We start from the raw sequence: 25103 nt of genomic DNA, 5'->3' as shown, positions 1-25103 counted from the left end.
TAATTTTCACAGGTTGATTAGTTTGGTAACATGAAAAAAAATATTATCATTATTGATCTTAACTTAATTTTTGAATGAAAGATGTAATTATAACATCAAAGTTTATTATAAAGTTAATATTGTTATTTTATTTTTGATTCATCACAATTTACATAATTTGATTTGTTTAATATTTCAGTTTAGTTAATGTTATTATGTGAATAAAAATTTAAAGCAATTAAACAAAATAACTTCAAGAATCATACAAAATATAAGGTTTATACATAATATTGGAAATACATGAATTGTTAAGGGCATTTTTATATTTGAAATTAAAATTTTTTATTTAAACTTCGGACTTCAAATAAAAGTAGAGTTTTTTTTACTTTTTTCTATTCAGATAAAATTGTATGACAATAAGTGATAAGTTAAAAAAACAAACAACGTAAAATAAATAAATATATGAAAAAAAATTAAATTCACACTTAAGACTAAAAAATAAACAACACCTTAGTTTCTCCATCTGCTTAAAATGGGATTTTTTTTTACTTGTTAAACTTTGTGTTTTATGAATTGTAATGCCCGTCGACCAAGAGGTCCAAGACAATGTGGGTCGGATCCAAATCAATTTAGTGCTTTTGTTCTCGTTAGTTTCTTCATTGTTGCATATGCATGCTTTAAAGATAATTTATGGCATACAATGAGATTTTCTCATCTATTTATTGAATGGAGCAACTGCGAGTGTTTTATGGCCTTTTGCCTTTTACAATGGCATAAGTTTAGCCTATAAGTATAGCGGTTCTATAATTACTTGGAATGTGTCTTTTCACGCACAAAATAGAACTTTGCCATAAAACCTCTCCACTATCATATGTTGGGACTAACTAATATTATTTATATTAGGAGGTTCTAACTTAATAGAAATATAGTTACAAAAGTTATTATTTTAATTTAGTTATCCTTAGTGCAAGTAATATAGGAGTAATTTTAGGGTATCTCTGTTATACTATACCCACTTAATGCATATATGATATGTGTGCATTTATTTTGAGAAATCATCATGTAATTAGTAATTATATTTAATACATGCACACATGTTATATGTGTATAAATTGGATGTAATACAATAGAGGTATTCTAGAATCTCTTGTAAAGTATGTGCTATATTGATAATTAATTAATGGAACGTGTCAAATTTAAAGTATAGTTATTGATAAAAAAGATAGATATAGTTTCAAAGAACTAATATATATATATATATATATATAGGACAGTGATCCAATCCGGGACTCCCGGATTGAATCATTGTCCGGGAATCCACCAGGGACCGTTGGATTGAAATCCAAAGGCCACTAGTTTTTGTCCCGGAAACTGTTCCAATCCGGTCCCGGATTGGAACAGTACCCTATATATATATATAAAGTCATCTTATTAAAGTATACATAATAAATTATTATCCCAAACAACTACCGGATTGGAACAGTACCCTATATATATATATAAAGTCATCTTATTAAAGTATACATAATAAATTATTATCCCAAACAACTATAGAAAAATATTTGATCAAATGTTAGGAAGGTTGACAAGTTTTAATTTGGTAATATTTGATTGTCTCCTGATTTGAAAATGGTCCTCTGTGTAGGCAGATAAAAATGAGGACGGTACCGATTATTGACAATCAAAAGTTCCAACATCCTATTATTATTATTGTTATGGTTATTTCTAGGAACTGTATCTGTAGTACCAACTCACGTACATCTTTTTTAGGAGATAGCTGGAACTAGTATTCGTTTTTGCCCCATAATATGCCGTGATACATAATTATAGTATTCGCATATGCTATGATTGTCATGGATAGCTCCGAAACTGCTGAGACTCAATTTCACAGGTCATGGAGAAGTTTGCTTCCCCATTTATCACTTGTGATATTTTGGAGATCCGCTGCTGCCCCTTTGAATCTTTTACTGCTTTCATGCGTTTTCGAATGCTAACTTTATAAGAAACAGGTAATAATTACAATTGCGTTTATTCATTCTCAAGTCTCAACACTATCAGATAAGCATAAGCTAAGTGGTTTCGAGGCAGCCGATCCATTAACTTGGGATTGGAATACAAATCCTGGTACTGAGTTAATCTCACGTGCAAGTGCATTTCAGCTTACGCTGCTCTTAAACATGCATGCATATCCGAAACCATTATCATGGCAACACAAACACCTAATTTGTTTTTCATAAATGTTTTAATAATATATACTGTAAATATATATTATTATTATATATATATACTAAAGGAGCCTGAGGAATGTAATTTCACAGGAGCAGCAATTTACTAACCATGCATGGTTACTTGGGGCCTAGTTCATTCGCACTATTAAAATGAAACTTACGCATACTACAAGAATTAATTTGTAGATAGTACTAACCAGAACAGATATGCGCTTGAATTTCATGCAAAATTTGTTCAGAGTTTGCAGCACTTAACCTGCCAATATAAACTACTCGAGTACAAAATTCAATCAGTTTCACGTGGAACCAAACTTCGTATAAAAGGCACTTGTTGGTTCTTTTCAATCTGTTCTTCTATAGGGCCGTAGCAGCTGCTGGATGTTTTCTGACATCCCATCAGTTCTTTAAACTTCTCATGACATGTTTCCAATTGATTTTCAAGTAGTTTTATTAATTAATCATCTATATTCAGATCTTAGGAGAGATAAGGAGAAAAGAATAAAAGAAAAAAAATGAATTTGTGTATGTTAAATTTATATTGGAGGCTGGATATTCTTCATTCAATAATCAATTAATGTGATCGCTTGTCAAAAATCATCATGTCAAAACAAAACAAATTGATGTGGATTAGTGGTAGAGATGGCAGTAGGGAGGGTAAGGAAGGGGAGGGGATCGATATTCCCGTACTTATCCCCGAAATTTTGCATGTCCCTATTTGATCCCCGTCCTTCTTAGAATTAATTGAGGGAAGGGAATTGGGATCATCGAATAACAACAAGAGATCCCTGATGAACAACTGGTTCATTTTCAATTTTCAAACTTAATTTAATCATATTAACCTAAAAATGTATAAAATAAAACGAGAACGATTATGAATGAGTTTTATTTCATTATACTCTATTAAACTTTTGGTATATATAATATTCAAATATTGTGATTTTTTATAAAATATTGACGTGAGTGCTGTCCATGAGCTGTGATACCTCTTGGCCACCGACTATGGCACAACGAATGCTGTGAGCGGGGCTGCTGGCTAACAATGCTGGGCTACTCAGTCACTGATGATGCTACATATTACTAGGTTACGATGAGATGAGGATGAACAAGGTGCTGGATGCGGCATGAATAATTTGGAAAGGATGAGTGAGTACGTGAGAGAATGACTTAGCGTTTTATTTGTAGATTATGGTCTTGTGAGATTGTAGTAGATTTTAGGCTGTGGTTAAGTTTAAATTACATTAAAGTTTTTATATTAATTAATATTTATATTATTTATATAAATATTTTGATATTTTTTATTTATGCCAATATTTCATATTTTACAATTTAAATTTTATTATTTATTCACTAATAATTCTAGAAAATAAAAGTTTAATTAAAAATTAAAATGAAAAAAGGGGGGTGAGGATTTTGTCTCATCTACATCCTTTTCTTGAAAATTAGATAAAAATCATCCTCATTCCTTTTTTGAATAAGAAATTGAGTAAAAAATTGTCCATGTATCCTTTTTGAATGAGAAAAAAAATTCCCTTAAACTCTGTACCAAGGATTTCTACCCTCCGTAATTAGTGGTCTTACAAATTATACCCAAACGGGTCAAGTTGATACCCAATACATCCATTATACGTTTGCCTGGCTCGGCCCATTGCTTCAAATTGGGCCCAACCAAAATAAGCCACTTCTAGACTTCCAGTGTGCTTTTCATGTAAAGACAATTCTACCCTTTTCGACTTTTCATTTTCCTCCCAAGTCCTAACCGACTCCGTTCATCCACCCTAATAATAATTTTGTACCCCAGGAAAAAAAAAACCTTCCTAATTCTCAATCTTCTCAGTGATAGCCCGATTTGCACCTCCCACGAGGGCGGCGTCGGCAAACCATCAACAACGGCACCGTTCCGGCCATTCGTCGTTTTCGCGCCAAATTTTACTCTCATATCAGCCTCATAAGGTTAAATTTTCAACCCTAACTCTGGTTTTATTAAACTTTCATTATTTTTTAAGTGAATCAAGTTTGGGGTTGCATTATGGCACGTGGGTTTGCTAAGAATTTGGTTTTCATCCAATGATGTGCGTGTGTGTGGCCACGAATTATTTGCAAATAGTTTAGGTTTTTTTTTTTTTTTGTAGTTGCTGAATCTTTTGATCGCGTGTTTGTTTCACGATTGAGTTTTCAAATTATTGATTTAACGATGTAGGGACTTACTGAGCTGGTAATATTTAATGCAAACTTGTGGCTTTAATTAACTTCACTTTGTAATCTATTGGAATGCTGGATAAAGCTAAAGTTTCAAGTTTTTTTATTATTACATTAGACTTTATTATTCCCTCCCTAACTATTGCTCGGATTTTTGTGTGGTTTTTGCAGGTTAGATTTTTTCCTTGACTGAAGTGTTAAAAAAAAATTGATAGATATTTCAGATAACAAACTTAGCTTGAAATTGTGTTGATACAAGACGGTTTATAAATTCTGAAATAAGTCACTGCTTCTTGCAAAAACAATGCCAGGAGTGTCGCCAATCTTGACTCTTCCAGCACCTCCTTCCGATGGAGATCTTGGTCCTCTTCCTCCATCTCAGGTGTCAGAAAAGTATACGCAGGAGAAACCATCAAACGAGGAGCAGACCAATGCTAACGCTGCTCCTGCATCGGTTGCAACCCACACGAGAACAATTGGAATTATTCATCCTCCTCCAGATATCAGAAATATTGTTGACAAAACTGCTCAGTTCGTCGCTAAGAATGGACCAGAATTTGAGAAGAGGATCATTGCGAACAATGCTAATAATGCCAAGTTCAATTTTTTGACTAGTTCAGATCCTTATCATGCATATTACCAACATCGGCTGTCTGAATTTCGTGCGCAGAATCAATCTTCTGCCCAGAAACCTTCTTCAGAGCCCATGGATTCTGCTGCACCTGAGTCAGAGCCATCTGCGGTGGCTGCTGATGGTAGTGATGCAGCTGCAAAGACTGAGCCGGCTCTTCCATTTAAACTACCTGTACAGAAGGTCCTTGAGCCCCCTGAAGCCGAGCAGTATACCGTGCGGCTTCCCGAAGGGATTACTGGCGAAGAACTTGACATTATTAAGCTGACTGCCCAGTTTGTAGCTAGAAATGGAAAATCATTCTTGACAGGATTGACTAGTAGAGAGATAAACAATCCTCAGTTCCACTTTCTGAAACCAACGCATAGTATGTTTACTTTTTTCACTCAACTTGCAGATGCATATTCTAAAGTGTTGATGCCACCAAAGGGATTGACTGAGAAATTGAAGAATAGCGTTCTTGACATGACAACTGTGCTTGAACGGTGCTTGCATCGCCTGGAATGGGAACGTTCACAAGAGCAGGCGAGGCAAAAAGCTGAGGACGAGATTGAGCAGGAGAGGATGCAAATGGCTATGATTGATTGGCATGATTTTGTTGTTGTTGAGACGATAGACTTTGCAGATGACGAGGATGAGGACCTACCTGTGCCAATGAGTCTTGAGGAGGTTATTAGGAAGAGCAAGATGTCTTCTATGGAAGAAGATGAAATTGTTGAACCTGGAAAGGAGGTAGAAATGGAGATGGATGAAGAAGAGGTGCAGCTTGTTGAAGAGGGCATGAGGGCAGCTAGTCTTGAAGAAAATGATGTCGAAAGAAAGGAGATGCAGGCTAATGAGGATCCAGAACCACCAATGAGAATTGTAAAGAACTGGAAGAGACCTGAGGAGAGGATCCCTGCTGAAAGAGACCCCACAAAGTTTGTTATTTCCCCCATTACTGGTGAGCTAATTCCCATTAGTGAAATGTCTGAGCACATGAGAATTTCCCTCATTGATCCCAAGTACAAGGAGCAAAAAGAAAGGATGTTCGCTAAGATTCGGGAGACGACTCTTGCTCAGGATGATGAGATTTCCAGAAATATTGTTGGGCTTGCACGTTTACGGCCTGATATCTTTGGTACCACAGAGGAAGAAGTTTCTAATGCAGTCAAAGCAGAGATTGAGAAGAAGAAAGATGAGCAACCAAAGCAAGTCATATGGGATGGTCATACTAGTAGCATTGGGCGTACAGCAAACCAAGCCATGTCTCAAAATATTAATGGAGATGATCAAAACAGTGCAGCTAACAGCGATTCCTCGAATCTACCCGGTCCAGCAGCTCCTCCTCCTCGACCTGGTGTGCCTTCTTTGCGTCCTCTTCCCCCACCACCGGGACTAGCCTTGAATCTTCCTCGTGTGCCTCCAAACACAGTCCAGTATTCAACACCCACTAGTGGTGGGATCCCAGTTCCTCAACAGAGGCAGTTCACTATGCAAGGGATTCCATCAATGCCCCCAAACCCTCCTTCAATGCCTATAGGTGGACAGCCACCTGTTATGATGAGTCGACCACCCCCAATGCCACCATCGATTTCCATGAATCCATCTGGTGTGCATGTCCCACCGCCTCCTGGATCTCAGTTTACTCATATGCAAGTTCCGCAACATTTTGCCCATCTCCCGGGCCCTGCACCACCTCCTGTGACTATGATGCAGCCACCACCTTTGCCTCATGGGATGCCTCCTCCACCTCCAACTGAAGCTCCGCCGCCACTTCCAGAAGAGCCGGAGCCAAAGAGGCAGAAGCTTGATGATTCTATGCTTATTCCTGAAGATCAATTTCTGGCACAGCATCCGGTATGGTTGCTCTTGAAACTGCTTCTTTCATATAATGCCGTTAAGTTTGTCTTTATATTGCATTTTAGCTGATTTACATGGTGCTTTTTTGTAGGGACCTGTTCGCGTCACCGTGGCTGTTCCCAATGTTGATGAAGGAAATCTGAAAGGGCAACTTCTGGAGATTACAATGCAGTCCTTATCTGAAACTGTTGGCAGTTTGAAAGAGAAAATTTCTGGGGAGATTCAACTTCCTGCAAACAAACAGAAATTGAGTGGAAAAGCTGGTTTTCTGAAGGATAATATGTCACTTGCATATTATAATGTCACAACAGGGGAAACACTAACTCTTTCTTTGAGAGAGCGGGGTGGTAGAAAGAGATAATGGGCTTCTTAATGGGGCTATACTTGAGGTTTTTGTTGGAACTGCCTTCTTACCCTAAGACTTTTCCATTTTTCCATGTATAACAACAGTTTTATAACTCAACCTGCATTGATGCTATATGTGGGATGTTGTATTGCTTATTTTTCTTTGGGATAAGTATTTGAGACCCTATTGTTGTTGTCATGGAACTGATGGTAAATTAATGTCTGCTTCAGAACCAGCTTCTTGGCAACTCTATAAGAGCAATGGGAATCAGAGGAGTTCCTTTTGCTCAGGCAGAGACGAGTAATCCACTTATGATACTACTACATATTGTGGTTTGCATTGTCCGGGTGTAGGAGTGTCTTGGTTTTGAATATATGCAATTATAGTATTTATTGCTGTGCATTTTGAGTTATGTCATTGTTATTTTCTGTCCTGGTAAACATAGTGATTCAAAGGTCTTTTATTGTTTGCTAGGATTCAGGTTGTCACCTCATAGGGAGCATGTTCATGCACCTGGATGTATGGATGATGAGTAGAAGGCTTCTCTAGTTTGTTTGTAGCATCCTGAAACTTCATATGGTGTGACTGGTCGGTATGGGCTTATTGCCCAATTTGTAGCATATCGCATCCCTTTTTTCACCTTGACTAGTTTATAGCAAGTGCTTCTTGGGATGTACTCATGCTTTTGCTTCCATGCATCAGAAAAAGCAACTTTTTTATGGAAACATAGCGGTTTCTGTGGAATTTATCAGGTTTATTTTTTGGATCAAACCGAGGCAGGTTTGGTGGTCTAGATCCTCCTGGTCACTAGAAGTAAAGTGTTTACCTTTCTTGTTTGATTTAAACATTACTGCTCTTCTTTGAACCTTCCATTTTTGTTTTTCTTTGCAGCACTGATTTGTTTGCAAGTTGGAGGCAGCAGATTCAATTTTTTTTTCCCTTTTGGGAATACATTCTTTCTGCTTATTTTGCCATCTTAGTTATAACCTAGCAGATTTTATTGTAGTTCAAGCCACCTGAATGATGAATTGGCATTAATTGGCTCCAGGCATTGAAGATGTTAATGTTTCATTGGCATGCACCTGACCTGATCTCCAGGTGATTCAGTGGTTATCTTTGTGTCTTTGGTAGAAGAACACTTAAGTGGACGCGGCATTTTTGCCAAGAATGACTCGATGCAATAGATAGAGTTCCTTTTTTGGTTCTCTTTTACTGTAAAAATCAGTTTCTTTCCCCCATGTTTGATTGATACTTGGAGCTTTGGTTTAAGTTCAACCAACTGACCGATTTGTTATGACAGTTAAAATGCAGAACAGAAGTGTAGATAACAGCTGAAATGGTTTAGGACATGTTTAAGACCTGATCTTCGATAGGGATGGCAATGGGGAGGGGAGGGGAGGGGACCAATCTCCCCATACCCATCCCCGATATTTTACATATGTCCCCGTCCCCGTCAGAATTGCTTGAGAGAATCCCCATCCCCTCCCCGAATAATAACAGGGGATCCCCGAGGGTCCCCGGTCCCCGAATAACTAATAGTCTAATACATTTTTTTATTTTCGATTTTAAATTAATCATATTAAAATAAACTCATACCGCTATTGTAAGCTCGTAACCAACTTTGACAGCACATTAAGGCCTCCAATGTGCTTGGATGAAGTCTGTTATGGTATGGGCTCACAACTCTACCACTAGTGTTAAAAGCTGATTCAGAAGCAACTGTTGTAATTGGAATTGCCAAAATATCTCTAGCAATTTGAGCTAATGTAGGATACCTATTAGCATTTGTCTTCCACCAATTCAAAATATTAAAATCTTCCATCCGAGGTATAACTTTCTCATCCAAATATGAATCTAATTCATCTGCAACAACTGCACAATCTCCATTGTTTACATAATCATCAAAACCTATCATCCATTTGGTTGCTTTCTTATAAGAATCTCCTGTAGATCTAGTAGAAGAACTACTACCAGTATAATCAAAGCAATAAACAGTTGGTGAAAACTTCAATTAATACTCTTCAACTAATTCCCGGCAAAGGGTGACCACTTTCCCAACATACAACTATTTTGATATTTATTATTTTTAACAATATTTATAATTTTGTTATTTATTTATTAGTAATTTTAAAAATAAAAATAAAATTAAAAATTAAAATGGGGAAATGGGTAGGGGATGGGGATTCCACCTCATCCCCGTCCCCTCCCCGAATAAAAAATTGGGTAAAAAATTTTCCCCGTCCCCTCCCCGAATAAAAAATTGGGTATAAAATTATCCTCGTACCCTCCCCGAATGGGGAAAATCCCCGAGGGTACCCGTCCCCGTGGGGATTTTTGCCATCCCTAATCTTCGATGCAGCATGTCCCTTAGTTTTTATATTTCTGAGGTGCTTGTTTCAATTTTACAGGGGCTGGCAGTGTAAGCTTGATTCCTTGTATGATGTGATGGACACATTTTTATTTTGAATGGTTTGAAAAAACCTACTCTCACCTGCCTTCAAAAGTTATAAGTTGTCATGTACTGAAAAGAATCTTCATTGAAAGTGCCTCCAATTACTTTAAAAGCATCGTTAATAATATCTTATGTCAATTAGATTATGTTATTGGCATGTCAAGTTCAACCTTCAAAATATTTCTAACAATTATTAAGGATTTTTATTTCTTTAAACGGCTTTGATCTCAAATGTCAACTAGATTATGTGTTTTTTCTATTGATGTACCCCTAATTATAAATAATGATAAAGTGTGTTTCCAAATATGGACATGATAATTGCAACCCCCCCCCCCCCCCCGGCAAACAAAAAAAAAACTTTCATATATAATTTAATGTTATGTCTTTAGTACATGGTTTATTTTCTTGGAGTTTTCAGTCACAACTATAAAGAGACTCAAACCCTTCATCTTATGAATAAATTTGCTTAGCAGTAGATAGTTCCTCTATATAACATTCAAGAAGAATTTGCAACACTTTTTTTTTCTTCACAATAATCAAAATGTTATCTTGTGCACGCACGTATGTTACTTTTAAAAGATTTTTTTCTTTCTTAAAAAAACAAATGGCTGTTGTAGAGGTACTTCCCATGAGCATCAATCAGGCTGCGTATATGTTCTGCATTTGAATCACCAATGTTTGTTGATGTTTTGTAAAGGGAAACGCATGCTTTTAGAGAAGCATCCAAAATGTTAATTCATTTGGATTACAGATAAGACCATCAGGAGAAAGTGCTTTCAATTCATCCAAAAAGTTCGAATTTGTCGTGTAGTTTTGAAAAGAGATTCCATTCCACCAAATGCAGCATGCCTTATGAGATTCCCCATTTGCTTTCTCCCTTCTTTTATTTATTTATTTATTTATATATAATTTGGTTACATCAACATTAGGCTTAAAATCTCCAAATGTCATGACTTTATGCATCTCACGAATTTTGCTTATGTTTAATCATTGACCAACTGAGAGTGAAGAAGAAGAGGACAGCAACGCAGGTTCCATTAGAAAAATCACTTTGATATTTACAACTCAGAGAGTTGACTCTTGCTTTCGAAATATAGCAAATGGCTAGCATGTCACAAATCATGACCCTTGGAGATATCATCAAGTAAAGTTTTAAGCATTGTTTGGAAACGTTTTTTTTTTATTTTTATCATTATAATAATAATAATTAAAAAAAAGTTCTATAATATAAGCACATAACTGTTTTTAATAATTGGAAGTGCTTTTGGTTGTCTTAGAAATGGTCCCAAACGCACCCTTAGCCTTAACGTTGGAAGATCAGTCGCCCTTCAAAACGAACAAAACTAATAGACATGCTGACAAGAATACAAGACGAGCAACCCACTACCAATAATAACTTCTGGACCTTAATGTCATCTCCTATATAAGAAGCACTTTTTTAACTCACCATTGATTCATAGCTTCTCTTTCATATTTTCAATGGGACAACAAGTTCAAAGGCAGCGCCCAAAGGGTGTTTCATCAGCCAAAATCAAGGCCAAAAGCAGCACAAACCCTGGCAACAAAAGCAAATTTGTTGGGGTGAGACAACGGCCTTCAGGCAAATGGGTAGCAGAGATTAAAGACACAACAAAGAAGATAAGAATGTGGCTTGGCACCTTTGAGACAGCTGAAGAAGCCGCTCGTGCTTATGATGAAGCTGCTTGCCTTCTCCGAGGATCAAATACTCGAACCAACTTTGCCACTCCTGTGTTTACCAACTCCCATATCTCTTTGAAGATCAGGAACCTGCTTAATCACAAAAGGAGCTTAAAACAAAGCTCCCCATCAACCACAACCAGCACCGGCAGCAACACAACAGCCCCCATAAAACCAAGTACTATAGTTTGTGACAATAATAGCAGTCTTGGTAGTTCTAATAGTAGCAATGATAGCTTTCTATCCAACAACAGCTATGACAGTTTTATATATCAGGGCATGAAACAAGATGGCCTTATCTTTGATGATGCATATAGGCCAGACTTGAGCAGCTGCATTGGGGATTTTGAAGCCAGCAGCAGTACTCAGTTTTATCATTCATGGCCATTCCCGGCTGGGTTAGATCCGCTTCCACTGGCTCAAGGGGGGATTCAGTTGCCCAATAAACATGCTGTTGCTGCTTTTTTTCCTGAACAGTTTGACATCGAGCTTTCAGAATTCGAACATATGAAGGTAGAGAGACAGATTTCGGCATCGCTGTATGCTATGAATGGATTGAATCAGCACCTGGAAAATGCATTTGATCCCAGCCACGCTCTCTGGGATCTGCCCACTATGTCTCAAAGCTCTCTCTTGTTTTCTCAATGTTATGAATTTTGAATGCATAGAATGTAGAAAGAAACATATATTCATTTATGTTTTGAATGAATTTCTTGAGAATGTATCTGTGGCCAGTGAAGTAATGAAGAGGCTTGAATCATCGAAGTATAAAAACACATGATACTAACACGTTGCAGTGATCTATAGTTTATTGTCAGTTGTTTCTAGGACAAGTAGTTGATTAGTTTTGAAACCAGTTCGGTTTACTTAGAATTGGAATCTGGTGCGGAGATGTTCCCTCAGAAATAATACAATCCCATCGTCGACTCTCCTAAACTTTGTGGCAGCTTAAGATATCCAGTTATGAGAATTATGTAGAAATGATAGTTCTTTTTATGCTTCACCCGTTGCATATTAAAACTGTGAACGACATTTGTTGTCTATTCCGCCAAATAATTCCCCTCTTAAATTGAGCATATGAACACTTCTTGTTGAGCTTATGGACATGGTTTTACTCAAGAAAATCAGCTGCATCAAACAATCAAGCCTAAACTTAATTGATGGATTGGCAGATTGTGAAAAACCTCGATGAAACAGAAAGCTTCTAGTTGCAGGCAATTGATGGATTGGCAGATTGTGAAAAACCTCGATGAAACAGAAAGCTTCTAGTTGCAGGCAAACAGTCGTGGGATTATGAATAAAAAAGAAATTAAGTGCTTGTCACTGGCTGTACTCTTCAAGCTTCATATAAATCATTCAGGATTTTAAAGAGCACAGGCAACGCAAACATGCACTGCTGGCTGCTGCCATCAACATTATAATGCATGGACAACCGCATACGCTTGTGATACTAGACGAAAACAGAAATAATGAAGCTGCTTCTCTTGATTCCGCATTTTTCTTTAGATCAAAAGTTAAATTTCATCCATTCAAAAAAGAAAAGAAAAGAAAAGAAAAGGTTACATTTCGTTTCCAGCACCCATAGAGTGACCTCATATTGCAGAGGATAAAAACAAAACGAAATGGTTTCTTCAAAGCACACCATTTCCAAACCACCAAAATTTCAACACAGAAGTACAGAGCAAAGATCCTGAAATGAAGCAGAATGTTCTAGAGCAGCTTGATTATGTAATAATCTTTCAGAAACAAACCACACCAGATTGGTACATTTTCGCATATATAACGCAAAATAATTGATAGGAATATTAAAAAATCCACGCATCCAGCAATCACAAATAGCAGCCATATCTTAACTCTTCACTATAAGAAGAATGGCAAGGACTTGAGGGTATGCAATTAACAATAGTCAAAATATTGAAATATCATTGACAGAGATATGCAACATTTCTGTTAGAAACAATATGCAACTTATAATTCTAAAATATCACTTCACTGATACCATTAAAAGCACCACGAATCACAATATTGGCACAATTTTGAGAGTTCAACAGCAAAAGGAAATAGTCTACACGAAAGAAACAAAGCAATAAAAAGGCAAGGGACTAAGCATTGAGTACAGACCCTCACATTTCTCAACAAATTTCCACATAAATGCCCTTGCAAAATGTACATATTTCTCATCTTCATAGTTTACAGCAGAAGCAGTACATCAATATTCTTCACCATCATCCTCATCATCAACTCCTTCTGCACCAACTTCCTCATAATCTTTCTCAAGAGCAGCCAGATCTTCACGTGCTTCTGAGAATTCACCTTCCTCCATGCCTTCACCAACGTACCAGTGGACGAATGCCCTCTTGGCATACATGAGATCGAATTTGTGATCAATGCGAGAGAACACTTCAGCCACTGCTGTGTTGTTGCTGATCATGCAAACAGCTCGCTGAACCTTGGCCAGGTCACCTCCAGGTACAACAGTTGGAGGCTGATAGTTAATACCACATTTGAAGCCAGTTGGGCACCTGTAATTCCAAATAGACAAATGTTAGAGTAGTTATAATGTTGCACATCAAACAAGTAATATAAATTCTTGAGGTTGCTTTGGCAACCTCAATAAGAGGTTATACATACAAGAATACTCTCTTGTTACCCAATTTACACAAGAAATTATCAAAAAAGCCATAAACCTTGTCAACTTATTTGAAATTAAGTTGGAAAAACAATGTAGTCATCCATACGCATTGTTCTTCGATAAATAGGTGATTGTGAATTTTAATTCATATGCACATAACGTGGATAGCAAGATGCACTTACAGAATCATCCGGCCTTTACCAAACCAATTTCTAAAAATGTTGTCCAAGATGGATTGCTTTCAATCAGAGGTTATATATACAAGAACTAATAATCTATGCTCTCTTGTTACCCAGTCTACTCGACAAGAAATTATCGACGAAAGCCATAAACCTTGTCAACTAATTTGAAATTAAGTTGGAAAATCAATGTAGTCATCCATACGCATTGTTCTTCAATAAATAGGTGATTGTGAATCTTAATTCACATGCACAGAACGCGGATAACAAGATCCACTTACAGAATCATCTGGCCTTTACCAAACCAATTTCTATAAATGTTGTCCAAAGATGGTTTGCTTTCAATGAAAGCAATTTCATAAAGAACCATGGATACCATTATTGGAAGTTGAATTATAAAGGAATAGTTAATCCATCTATTCAAAATTACTCAGTTTATGGCGGGAAATTCTGTAAGTTTCCTTACCAGTCAACAAATTGCACGGTCCTCTTAGTTTTGATAGTGGCAACAGCGGCATTAACATCCTTGGGGACAACATCTCCTCGGTACATCAAGCAGCAAGCCATGTACTTCCCGTGCCTGGGGTCACATTTGGCCATCATGCTTGAGGGCTCAAAGACTGCATTTGTGATCTCTGGAACTGAAAGCTGTTCATGGTATGCTTTTTCAGCAGAGATGACAGGGGCATATGATGAAAGCATGAAATGGATACGAGGATACGGTACAAGGTTGGTCTGGAACTCTGTAATATCAACATTAATAGCTCCATCAAACCTCAATGAAGTTGTCAAAGATGATATGATTTGAGATATCAATCGATTCAAATTAGTGTAAGTTGGCCTCTCAATATCCAGGGATCTCCTGCAGATGTCATAAATAGCTTCATTGTCCAATAGCACAGCAACATCTGTGTGTTCAAGAAGGGAATGAGTAGACAGAACACTGTTATAAGGCTCCACAACTGCTGTTGATACCTGAAATATAATATGGTACAAATCAATGAAGTTATAACATATCTGTACATATGCATGTATAATAAATAGCAAGAGAGTGACCATTCCTAGAAAAATAGACTGATAAAAGCTATGGATCCTAATTTTTGATGCCATACTTATTAAAATGGTCCAAAGTCCAGACAAGCACACGGCTTATAATTTCTTCATCCATGTCACCAAATGCAAATAACAAATGATGAATGGAAAGAAATTGGAGTACATCATCATGGCTTGAAGTCAACAACTGGTATAGGTACCTGAGGAGAAGGGTAGATAGTGAAGCCAAGCTTTGACTTCTTTCCATAATCTACAGATAGGCGTTCCAGTAACAACGACCCCAGACCGGAACCAGTACCACCCCCAACAGCATTGAACACCAAAAACCCTTGCAACCCAGTGCAGTTATCAGATAACTTTCGAACACGATCAAGGCAAAGATCCACAATTTCCTTCCCAACTGCACAACAAAGCAACAATCAATCAAAACCACAAAACTATCCAATGCAAATGTCATTCATGCAAATGACAAACAACAGTAATTACCAGTATAATGCCCTCTTGCAAAATTGTTAGCAGCATCTTCCTTGCCAGAGATAAGCTGCTCTGGGTGGAAAAGCTGGCGGTAGCTACCCGTTCTAACTTCATCAATGACAGTTGGTTCAAGATCAACAAACACAGCTCTGGGCACATGCCTGCCAGCACTGGTTTCACTGAAGAATGTATTGAAGGCATCATGGGCTACACCTATTGTATTGTCACTGCACGCACACCAAAATTTTCAAAGGTCGTCATTGTTTTCAACTAAAACTGTGTAACCATAATAAAACCACAATGCACAAACATTCAACGAAGAAGAAAACAAAGAAATTATTTTATTGAACAGAAAATAAGTCATACAATGTAAAAAGAGAGATTGAGAACCCAATTCTTAACTGCTATATTGATATAATGCAGCTTTATCACCTTAAATAGCTCTAATTTTTTCATTACACCAAAAAACATCACAGATACTTAGACAGTATTGTGCATAAATATTATTTTTATTTTTATTAATACATAGATCATTAAATTACAAAATTAAATTTTGTGTCCTTCCGATTAATCGCTCTACAAAGGTTTGTTGCACTGTAAATTGAAAAAAGAAATATCAACTTTATGCCCATCCAATCTCATTTAATAAACACATATAAAGGAAATACTTAACATGTTTCACAATGCAATAAGTCCATGAAAAAGTTTTGGTCTTTAAAAGCCTATTAAACAACATTTACATCGAATAAAGCAAATACTCAACTGATACTCCCATCCCAACTCACAGAACAAACACAATACATCAAATGCAATGAACCCACCCTAAAACGTAATCCCATCTTCACATCCCTACAAATTCAGCTTAATATAATCAAGATTAACTACAACACTCATCCAGATTTCAACTTTTTACAGTAAACCCACCAAGAAAATCAATGATTTCACCATCACATCCCAACAAATTCAGCCACAAATTCTTGATCTTTATATGTTCATTCACAAAAATACACACACATCATAGGTCAAAATCAATTTTAGCACTCAAAGAGACTCAAAACACGAACATTTTTAACAATAAATGCATTAAACTCACAAAGTTTTTATCTTTAAATGTCTATTTTTGACAAAAAATGCAGTAAACCCACAAAGTCTTGATCTTTACACGTCCATTTTTAAAAATAATTGCAATAAACCCACAAAGTTTTGATCTTTACATGTCCATTTTTAACATGAATTGCAGTAAATCCACAAAGTTTAGATCTTTACACGTCCAGAGGTTGAAGCTGATGAAGAAAGGGACAAAAGCTCGGGCAGAATCAAGACAAATTTTAATACACATCCAAACTCAAAGCTCAACTCTACACTACAGTTACAATAAACCCCACCAAGGAAGCCCAGAATTTCACCATCACATCCCCACAAATCCAGCCACAAAGTTTAGATCTTTACATGCTCATTAACAAAAATTACATACAAAAACCAAGAGGTTATAGTCAAATTCAACTTCAACGTTCATCCAGACCAAAAAACTTAGCCATTTTACAATAAAGAAAAAACATGATTTCACCATCACATTGCAACAAGTTTTGATCTTTACATGCTCATAACACATAATCAAGAGGGTATAATCAAAATCAACACTAACAATCATCCAGACTGAAAACGGTCAAAACTCAAAATTGAGTCACAAATGCTCTGATCGTAACAAGCACATTTAACAGTAAACACAAAAAATCAAGAAGGGCATGTACAAAATATACCTGGGCATCATGCCATCAGGATGAATGCCATGTTCTAGGCAATAAAGCTCCCAGCATGAATTCCCCACTTGAATCCCAGCTTGCCCAATGTGTATACTTATAATTTCTCTCATTTCTTTGCCTTTTTCAAAATACCCACAAGCCCAAGAACCCTAATTTCCTCCCTTTTCCTTTCTGTTCCCCTACACTTTAAAGCTAAACCACGTTGTTCGATCTCAAAAACCGGCGAAAATGATCTTGTATTGCTCAGTATGCATTTTAGGTCTTAGCCCTTATAAATATATATATATATATATATATATATAAACACACGCGCACACACACACACACACACACACACACACTTTGGCGAGCGAATCTGGTCGACGTTAAATGTGATTTGATGAGAATTTGGAGTCCGGATATGACAATTGGCTCCAGCCTTGTCCCCTGGTCCACTTTACCAGCCGGCTATGTCAAATTACGTTATTGACCTTTTTTTATTTATTAAAAAATATTTAAGTAATTTCTTCTTTTTTATTTTTATATAAGTCATTCTTTATCCGCTGCTTGTAGTCTTGTACTAGTGTTTTTTTATATTATTTTTTTAATTTTTGTTGATTATATCAAAGAGAAATTTTTTTTTTTTATGTGAGGTAGAATTCTCTTCGAGAGCATTTGGGTTTTATTTTTTTTCCAAATTTTTGTGGTTAAATTTAATCCAATAGTCAAATTTGGTCCACATTCCATGTGATTTAAATGAAAAAATCAGGTTTAAATAAATTTTTGATAATTTTTAAAATTTAATAAACAAAAACAAATTACCAAATTTTTTACGGGTGAAATAGGAAAGTGAAATTGGCAGGCCAGTGTTGGTCATGTGCGCGTCAAAAAACTACAAAAAGGCCATTTAATGAGCTGTTGTTAGTTAACACGTCATTCCGAGTATTGCTTCGTTGTTTTCTTTCCTTTTTTTTTTTTTTTTTTTTCCTCCCACTTCAATGATTCATGGAAAATAATAATAATAATAATAATTCGAGCCTCTTTCTTTGTCTATATTTTTTTTAATTGAATGTCATAAATAATGAGCATGAGTCAACAAGTTTTTTGAGCATTTGACAACATGGAATCAGATAATCGTTGTATATATTTTAATATGATAATAGAAATTTGAGTATACTTGTGCCATAAAAAAAAATTATTTTCGATAGATTTTTAATTGTAATTTTGTAGTAATTAAAAAAAAGCCATTTTTTTGTTTTTCTCTTTGAAAACAAGTGGCATTTTTCTATTTGCACTAAAAATAAGGGACAATTTTAATTAAAATATGGGATAATAGATAAAACCAGTGGACTAATTAGGCCAGTGAACAAGTTTGGGCTTTTCGCTCTTACTTGGGCTTCAAAAGCCCAAATTAAAATGAGGGATATTGGAAGAAAAAGTAAAAATAAAAATACATCCCCGATTGTTCTTATTACACCCTTGGCACGTTTGTAACAGAATTGGGTGTAACTAGAGTATATACGAGGTGCTTTTAGTAAAGAATTTTTTTCTGTGCTGACATAAAAGCCCGATAGGTGACCCAAAAATTCACACATCGGGCCCAAATTTCCACTCAAATGGGCCTGATTCGATTCCCGGAATCTGACAAATAAAAATAAAAATAAAATAAACAAGATAATTAAATAAAGCACAGCCACTATTTGTTAGTTGGTTGGCATTTTACATAGCCCTTAGCATTTAAGTGCCACCATCTCGTGTTACATCACCAACACTAGTTTTCACTTTCAATTATTTTTTATATCTTATTTACTTTCTTTATTAAGCATAATAGAATTAGTATTTTGTTTGGTATATCTTATTTAGTTGTCATAAGTGCTTATTTAATCTCATAAACTCTTATTAAAATTTTTATTATTTTTTAAAGTTTTTTAAGATTAAATAAATTATTTTGCCTTTACCAAGTACCGACAAAGACTCAAATTTGAGTTTTGAAAATATAAAATATTCTCTACTTATTTGATAATTTTATTTCAATCTTATTTCATTTTTTTCAAATCATAGTTTTAAAAAACTTGTCCATTAAAATAATTTTATAATTTTTAATAAAAACTCTGATTAGTAGTTAGAAAACTAATTTTTTTTAAATAAAAGTTCTATTTTAATAAATTCTATTTGAAAAACTATAACAGACGGACTCTTAGTGATTAAATCCTCTGTTTACTTATATGAGTTGGAGTTGAAATTCCAAACTCTTGCTTCAATTTAAGAAGTTTTATCAACTAAAACAACTAAACTAAGATAACTAACACTAAGTTATATATTGAATTGTTGCTTATTAATTTGTTCAATGAATGATTTTGTTCATGAAAGGAATATATATTTTGAGTCATATATATATATATATATATATATTAATTAAATAATGAATTTCCAACGCACCACTAGCAATGGGGTTGTTCGACAAAAAGTAAAATCAGAAAAAAAACAGAAAGTAGAATTACCTATTTATTTGTTTATTAAATCGCATTATACTAACTTTTTGGTATCGGAAAAGCAAAGTGTTCGCTATCCCATCAATCTTTTCCCAGGCATGAAGTCAAATTTGACACTTCTTCAACTTCCATTTTAAAGAAACGAACAACAAACGAGTTTGGATGAAAAAAAAAATATTTTATCTGCGAAAAACCCAATTATTTGTAATAATTTTTGTTTTTTTTAATAATAAATGTTTAACTCATGAAATTTATGGATCTTGAACAAATGCAATAACCTAATAAACTATTCCGAAAGGGTCACCCTATGTTACGTTGAGTGTAACATACACACACTCACAGCAACAGTAACAAGTCTCATCATTTTACTGTTGCTGTGAGTGTGTGTATGTTACACTCAACGTAACATAGCAGTGGCCATTCCGAAATCATATAAATAAATATAATTCAAGTCAAAGTGTTAAAATATAGTCCTTTATATACAATTATTTAGATGGAATAGACTTATATTACATCTGTATGATTTTCTATGAATCAAAATTTTATTACATGATGATTCATCTCATATATGGCCAACATCTTTAAACTATTCAACGTTGAGGAAGTTTTTTTTTTTTTTTTTTTGATTACATGAGACTATTGCTCAGATTACAACTCATATACATGAGACTATTACTGATATTTACAAATCAGACTATTACTGGGACCAACTGACATCAATGCTAATAGAGCTCTGCCCAGATTTTAACCCTCACAAATATTCGAGGGATGTCTACTCCTCACTCATGGGTAAGGAAGAAGACTACTTTCACTCAAATTAATTGAGGAAGGAAATACCCCCACAATACTTTTGTGGGGGTTCGAACTGCTGCCCTCCAAGTTGGAGGGCAGCAGCCCTGGCCACTCGGGCTACGCCTGTGGCGTAACGTTGAGGAAGTTAAAAAGTGACTTGTCAAATTAATTTTATTTCTATATTATATTATATATGCTCCTCTCAACATAGTTTGACATTTTAGATCCTCGAAATTAAATATTTTTAAAACATATTAAAATGGTAGGGTCCGTTGAATCCAAGTCAAATACTCCATTACAATTAAAAATGATTAAGTGGTGTACCTTTGTACATATTTAAACTCGATACAATTAAAAGTTTGATATCTTTTTATTTTATAATTTTAAATGTAAGAATTAAATCACTCAAAATGAATTAAAGGATAAAATGTTCTCCAACAAAAATAAGAATACAAAAAAAAAAAAAAGACAACATATTAATTATTGAATGTGCATTAATTTATCATAATATGTACTAACCATCATTCTCTTTATGTAGTCATTTTTTTTAAAAAAAAAATTAATAACTTCTCCAAGGCCTATGTTCAAATTCTTTCGTTCATATCAATGCTATTTTCAATTTATTAAAAACATAAAATATTCATGTTAATAAAGTGCAAAATAGACATAGTCAAAGTAAAATAGAAAAAAATATGTAAAATGAAATTCAGCACAACAATTGACTTTTAGAAAAAGAAAAACAGAAAGAAAAAATTAAAGCAGTATTAAATAAATAATTTTGGTTGGAGCCTTGGAGGGTTTGTATTTGGTTTGGTGCTTTTGCTTCCCTTCTTTATATTGCCTCCTTACACCTCCCTCTCTCCCTCAGTCTGTACTCAATCTTCTTTCTCTCTCTCTCTAGCCAGCTTAAGCTTTCTTGGATCCAAAAGGAAAAAAATGGGAGAGGAGAAGAAGCCACAATCAGCTGGTGTATGGCCCACCGTTAAGCCTTTTGTCAATGGTGGTGCCTCTGGTATGCTTGCCACCTGTGTCATTCAGCCCATCGATATGATCAAGGTAATGCAAATTTACTCGAAAGCGGATGTGGGTTTGTGTTTTTATGTTGTCGTATGGGTGAAAGATTGGACTCTTATTTGTTGAGTGTGTTAAAGTTTTGATTTTTTTTTTTTTTTTGGGTGCTGCAAGTGGGTTCTTTTGAGTTTCGATGTGTTTTAGATCTGTGATTGGATGGGTATTTTAGGAAGCTTATGTTGTTTTGATTTGCGGGATTTTCGTTCTTTGATGTTTCAATTTTATGTTTGATTCCATTTGCTTGGTTGTTTTCTGCTGTTGGCAGGTGAGAATTCAGCTGGGCCAGGGATCCGCCGGTACTGTGACAAAGACTATGCTTAAGAATGAGGGTTTTGGTGCCTTTTACAAGGTTTGTATGGATCCTTGTTTGGTTTTGTCAGCTTTTGTGATATGAATGGGATAGACTAAGAAACTGCTAATCTCCCATTTCTGTGGACTTTAACCTAAATGTGTACTGTCATGTTTTCAAAATTCAAAATGTGGTCTTACATGGCCAGTTAGACTAAAAACGATTTCTTACTTTAGGTTTGTTTAAACTATTTTATATTGAGCAGGGGTTGTCTGCTGGACTGCTCAGGCAAGCTACATATACCACTGCTCGTCTTGGATCATTTAGGTGAGTTTTTCTTTTCATTTGTGTTTTACAACCCACCCCCCCCCACCAAAAAAAAAAGAATGAGACATGGATTTTTTTTTACTTTTTCTTAAATAAATAGTTATTTGCTGTTTATTGGATTTCCATCTCTCTTTTTTCTAGGATCTTGACAAACAAAGCAATTGAAGCCAATGACGGGAAGCCTCTTCCATTGTATCAGAAAGCCTTGTGTGGGCTAACTGCTGGTGCTATTGGAGCTTCTGTTGGTAGTCCAGCAGATTTGGCACTTATCCGTATGCAGGCTGATGCCACACTACCTGCTGCTCAACGCCGCAATTACACTAATGCCTTCCAAGCTCTTTATCGTATTGTTGCAGATGAAGGGGTCTTAGCACTTTGGAAAGGTGCAGGTCCTACTGTTGTGAGAGCTATGGCATTGAACATGGGCATGCTTGCCTCCTACGATCAAAGTGTTGAGTTTTTCAGAGATGCGTGTGGCTTGTCTGAACTTCCTACAGTAATCGGCAAGTATTCTCTGCAATCAGTGTGTTATCTTTGCCTAAAGTTTCTTCTCAATTATTTTTCCATTATCTGAGATAGGCAAGTGGGTTAAAAAAAATGGTTTTCAATGGTTGTCATAAGCAATAGACAGGTTCGAAAGACTTTGACAGAAATTATGAATATTGTTTCATGTAAATGGAATTTTTCATTTGTTACATCCAGATTAAGCACATCTCTTCTGATCGAATTTTACACTCTGCCCTTGGTATAAGTTACTTATTATTTTCTTTTAGTAAGGATAATGAATATTAGATCTTGCGAAGTGTTAATATATGTGCTGGATTCAAAACTGCGAATGTGTTGAATTCTTATTTCCATTAGAACTGTGGAGTTAGTTTAGAGATCTCTTTTCAGCTTTTATTATTCATGGCCAAATGATCCCTCTCTTTCCCAACCTCTCAATGCACATTTGGATTTGTCCAGATACCGTTCACATGACCTTTTGGGTAATGAGATGACATTTTTGATATCTGAGAAAGGAGTTTTTGCATTTCCATCTTTTCCTTTGTTTGTCTTACTGAACAAATTCTTAATATATTCTCCCATTCTTCATTTCAAGTACTAATCATTAGTTTGTAATTCGTTTTAATTGGTCTCATCTTTTATGCCCTTGCTTTGGTGGTCCGAGACTGTGGTAGTTATTTTAGTTTAGGGATAAACAAGTCAATTACTTTGGGTTAACTGCCTAGATTTGTTGATATTATAAATCTAATCGGTTTGGAAACTAGTTTTATCTGGAACATTATGTGAATGACTGTCATCAATTACTATGACCATCATCAATTACTTTTTACTCATCTTTCTTGCGTGATTGATGTTGTTTCTGATTATATTTCTTCTTTGGTTGGTGATATAGTCATAAGTTGGGTCCTTTAGTAAATCAATTGTCAGAAGTATGAGAAACATCCTAAATAGAGTTCGACATGCGAAATTGAATTGTGGTTTCCCTTATATCCTTATATCCTGGTTGTTATAGACTGGTTGTGCTTGATCATGAGACATCTGATCAAGGATGTGCGGTCCTTGGAGTTTTCAAGCAGGGGCGCAAGTTGTAGTGTGCCGGTTCTAAGTGTTTTGATGATTTTCCTTTGATCCTGAGGAAGATTCATGCTGTGTGTGGCTAATATCTTGCTTTTTCCTTTTGTTCTCAGGGGCGAGTACAGTGTCAGGGTTCTTTGCTTCAGCTTGCAGTTTACCCTTTGATTATGTCAAAACACAAATTCAGAAAATGCAACCAGATGCTCAAGGAAAGTATCCATACACAGGCTCTATGGACTGTGCCATGAAAACCCTCAAGGCTGGTGGACCATTCAAATTTTACACTGGTTTCCCTGTGTACTGTGTTCGGATTGCTCCTCATGTCATGGTAATCTCTCTTTCTCACTTCTGTCATTCTTTATCACTTGTGCACTTGACCTCGATTAATATCAATATCCTCGCACCAAAAGCTAAATTTTAAGTGAGATATGATATCTCATGTTTATTGATCAACGGATGCATGGTCTTGCAGATGACTTGGATATTCCTCAACCAGATCCAAAAGCTTGAGAAGAAAGTGGGGTTGTAGTCTTTGACATGAATGAAGAATTCGGTTGGAAATGAGTATTAAATAAATTGGCATTTTGTTTGTATTCCAGGCGGTTTTTGCACTTCAGACCTTGAGAAATCAAACCATTTGTTTGGAATTCTTTACAATCACAATTGATGTAGGACCTTCAAGAACCATCATGCCTGATTGATTATCTTTTTGGGTGTGACTAAAGTAGGATACTTTTGACAACCATTTTGAATACGAGAGAGAGCTTCTCTTGGAAAAACTACGAGCAAAAATGTCGAAACTAAATAAAATTTGTACTCTATAAACAGGTACTTTGCATTGAGCCCTTTTTTGGCATCTGTTGATCCTGCGTGGGAAATTTTCCTTATCGCTATTGCTTTATCCACTGGAATGAATATTTCATATTACACATTTTCAAGATTTTTGTTTTGATTTTGATGTTTCAAAATCTTAGTTGATTGAGATTCCCTTTAGGATCTTCTTGACCACCTGTTGGTTCATTCATTTGCCTTAAAAAAGTTTAATATTGTTTTAACAAACTGAACGAGGATTTTTTTTTTTTTTTGGGACAGCAGATTTCAA

The 25103-nt window shown here is 35.6% G+C and overlaps 4 protein-coding genes across 9 annotated transcripts; 3 read left to right on the top strand and 1 right to left on the bottom strand.

Moving 5' to 3' along the window:
• Positions 1–3979: 3979 nt before the first annotated feature.
• LOC102619756 (probable splicing factor 3A subunit 1) lies at positions 3980–8428 on the top strand. Of its 6 annotated transcripts, none has more exons than XR_008052245.1 (5): positions 3980–4157; positions 4575–6873; positions 6968–7265; positions 7697–7974; positions 8114–8428. XR_008052245.1 is itself a non-coding variant. In XM_015533490.3 (4 exons), the coding sequence occupies exons 2-3, from the start codon at positions 4708–4710 to the stop codon at positions 7235–7237; spliced, it is 2436 nt and encodes an 811-aa protein (XP_015388976.1). In that variant the 5' UTR covers positions 3980–4157; positions 4575–4707; the 3' UTR covers positions 7238–7265; positions 8114–8428. The 6 variants fall into 6 exon arrangements, 3 of the variants coding, with proteins under 3 accessions (XP_015388976.1, XP_015388975.1, XP_052290624.1); XR_008052244.1 differs by having other exon boundaries at positions 7697–8002; XR_008052243.1 differs by having other exon boundaries at positions 7697–8035.
• A 1576-nt stretch (positions 8429–10004) lies between these two features.
• Positions 10005–12495, top strand: LOC102618007 (ethylene-responsive transcription factor ERN1). Its single transcript, XM_006488938.3, has one exon. The coding sequence runs from the start codon at positions 11154–11156 to the stop codon at positions 12030–12032; it is 879 nt and encodes a 292-aa protein (XP_006489001.1). The 5' UTR covers positions 10005–11153; the 3' UTR covers positions 12033–12495.
• Positions 12496–13346: 851 nt separating this feature from the next.
• Positions 13347–17779, bottom strand: LOC102620032 (tubulin alpha-1 chain). Its single transcript, XM_006488867.4, has 5 exons — positions 17471–17779; positions 15723–15937; positions 15437–15636; positions 14650–15158; positions 13347–13894 (listed from the first exon to the last, which is right to left on the bottom strand). Exons 1-5 carry the CDS (start codon positions 17581–17583, stop codon positions 13582–13584), a joined length of 1350 nt encoding a protein of 449 aa, XP_006488930.1. The 5' UTR covers positions 17584–17779; the 3' UTR covers positions 13347–13581.
• Positions 17780–21526: 3747 nt separating this feature from the next.
• LOC102620500 (mitochondrial dicarboxylate/tricarboxylate transporter DTC) lies at positions 21527–24843 on the top strand. Its single transcript, XM_006488869.4, has 6 exons — positions 21527–21792; positions 22073–22156; positions 22362–22423; positions 22565–22926; positions 24115–24329; positions 24474–24843. The coding sequence occupies exons 1-6, from the start codon at positions 21673–21675 to the stop codon at positions 24528–24530; spliced, it is 900 nt and encodes a 299-aa protein (XP_006488932.1). The 5' UTR covers positions 21527–21672; the 3' UTR covers positions 24531–24843.
• Positions 24844–25103: the final 260 nt, after the last annotated feature.

Source organism: Citrus sinensis, chromosome 2, assembly GCF_022201045.2.
Source record: "Citrus sinensis cultivar Valencia sweet orange chromosome 2, DVS_A1.0, whole genome shotgun sequence".
Taxonomy (NCBI): Eukaryota; Viridiplantae; Streptophyta; class Magnoliopsida; order Sapindales; family Rutaceae; genus Citrus; species Citrus sinensis.
Note: the sequence above shows the minus strand (reverse complement) of the source record. Positions and strands in the feature narration are given on the sequence as shown.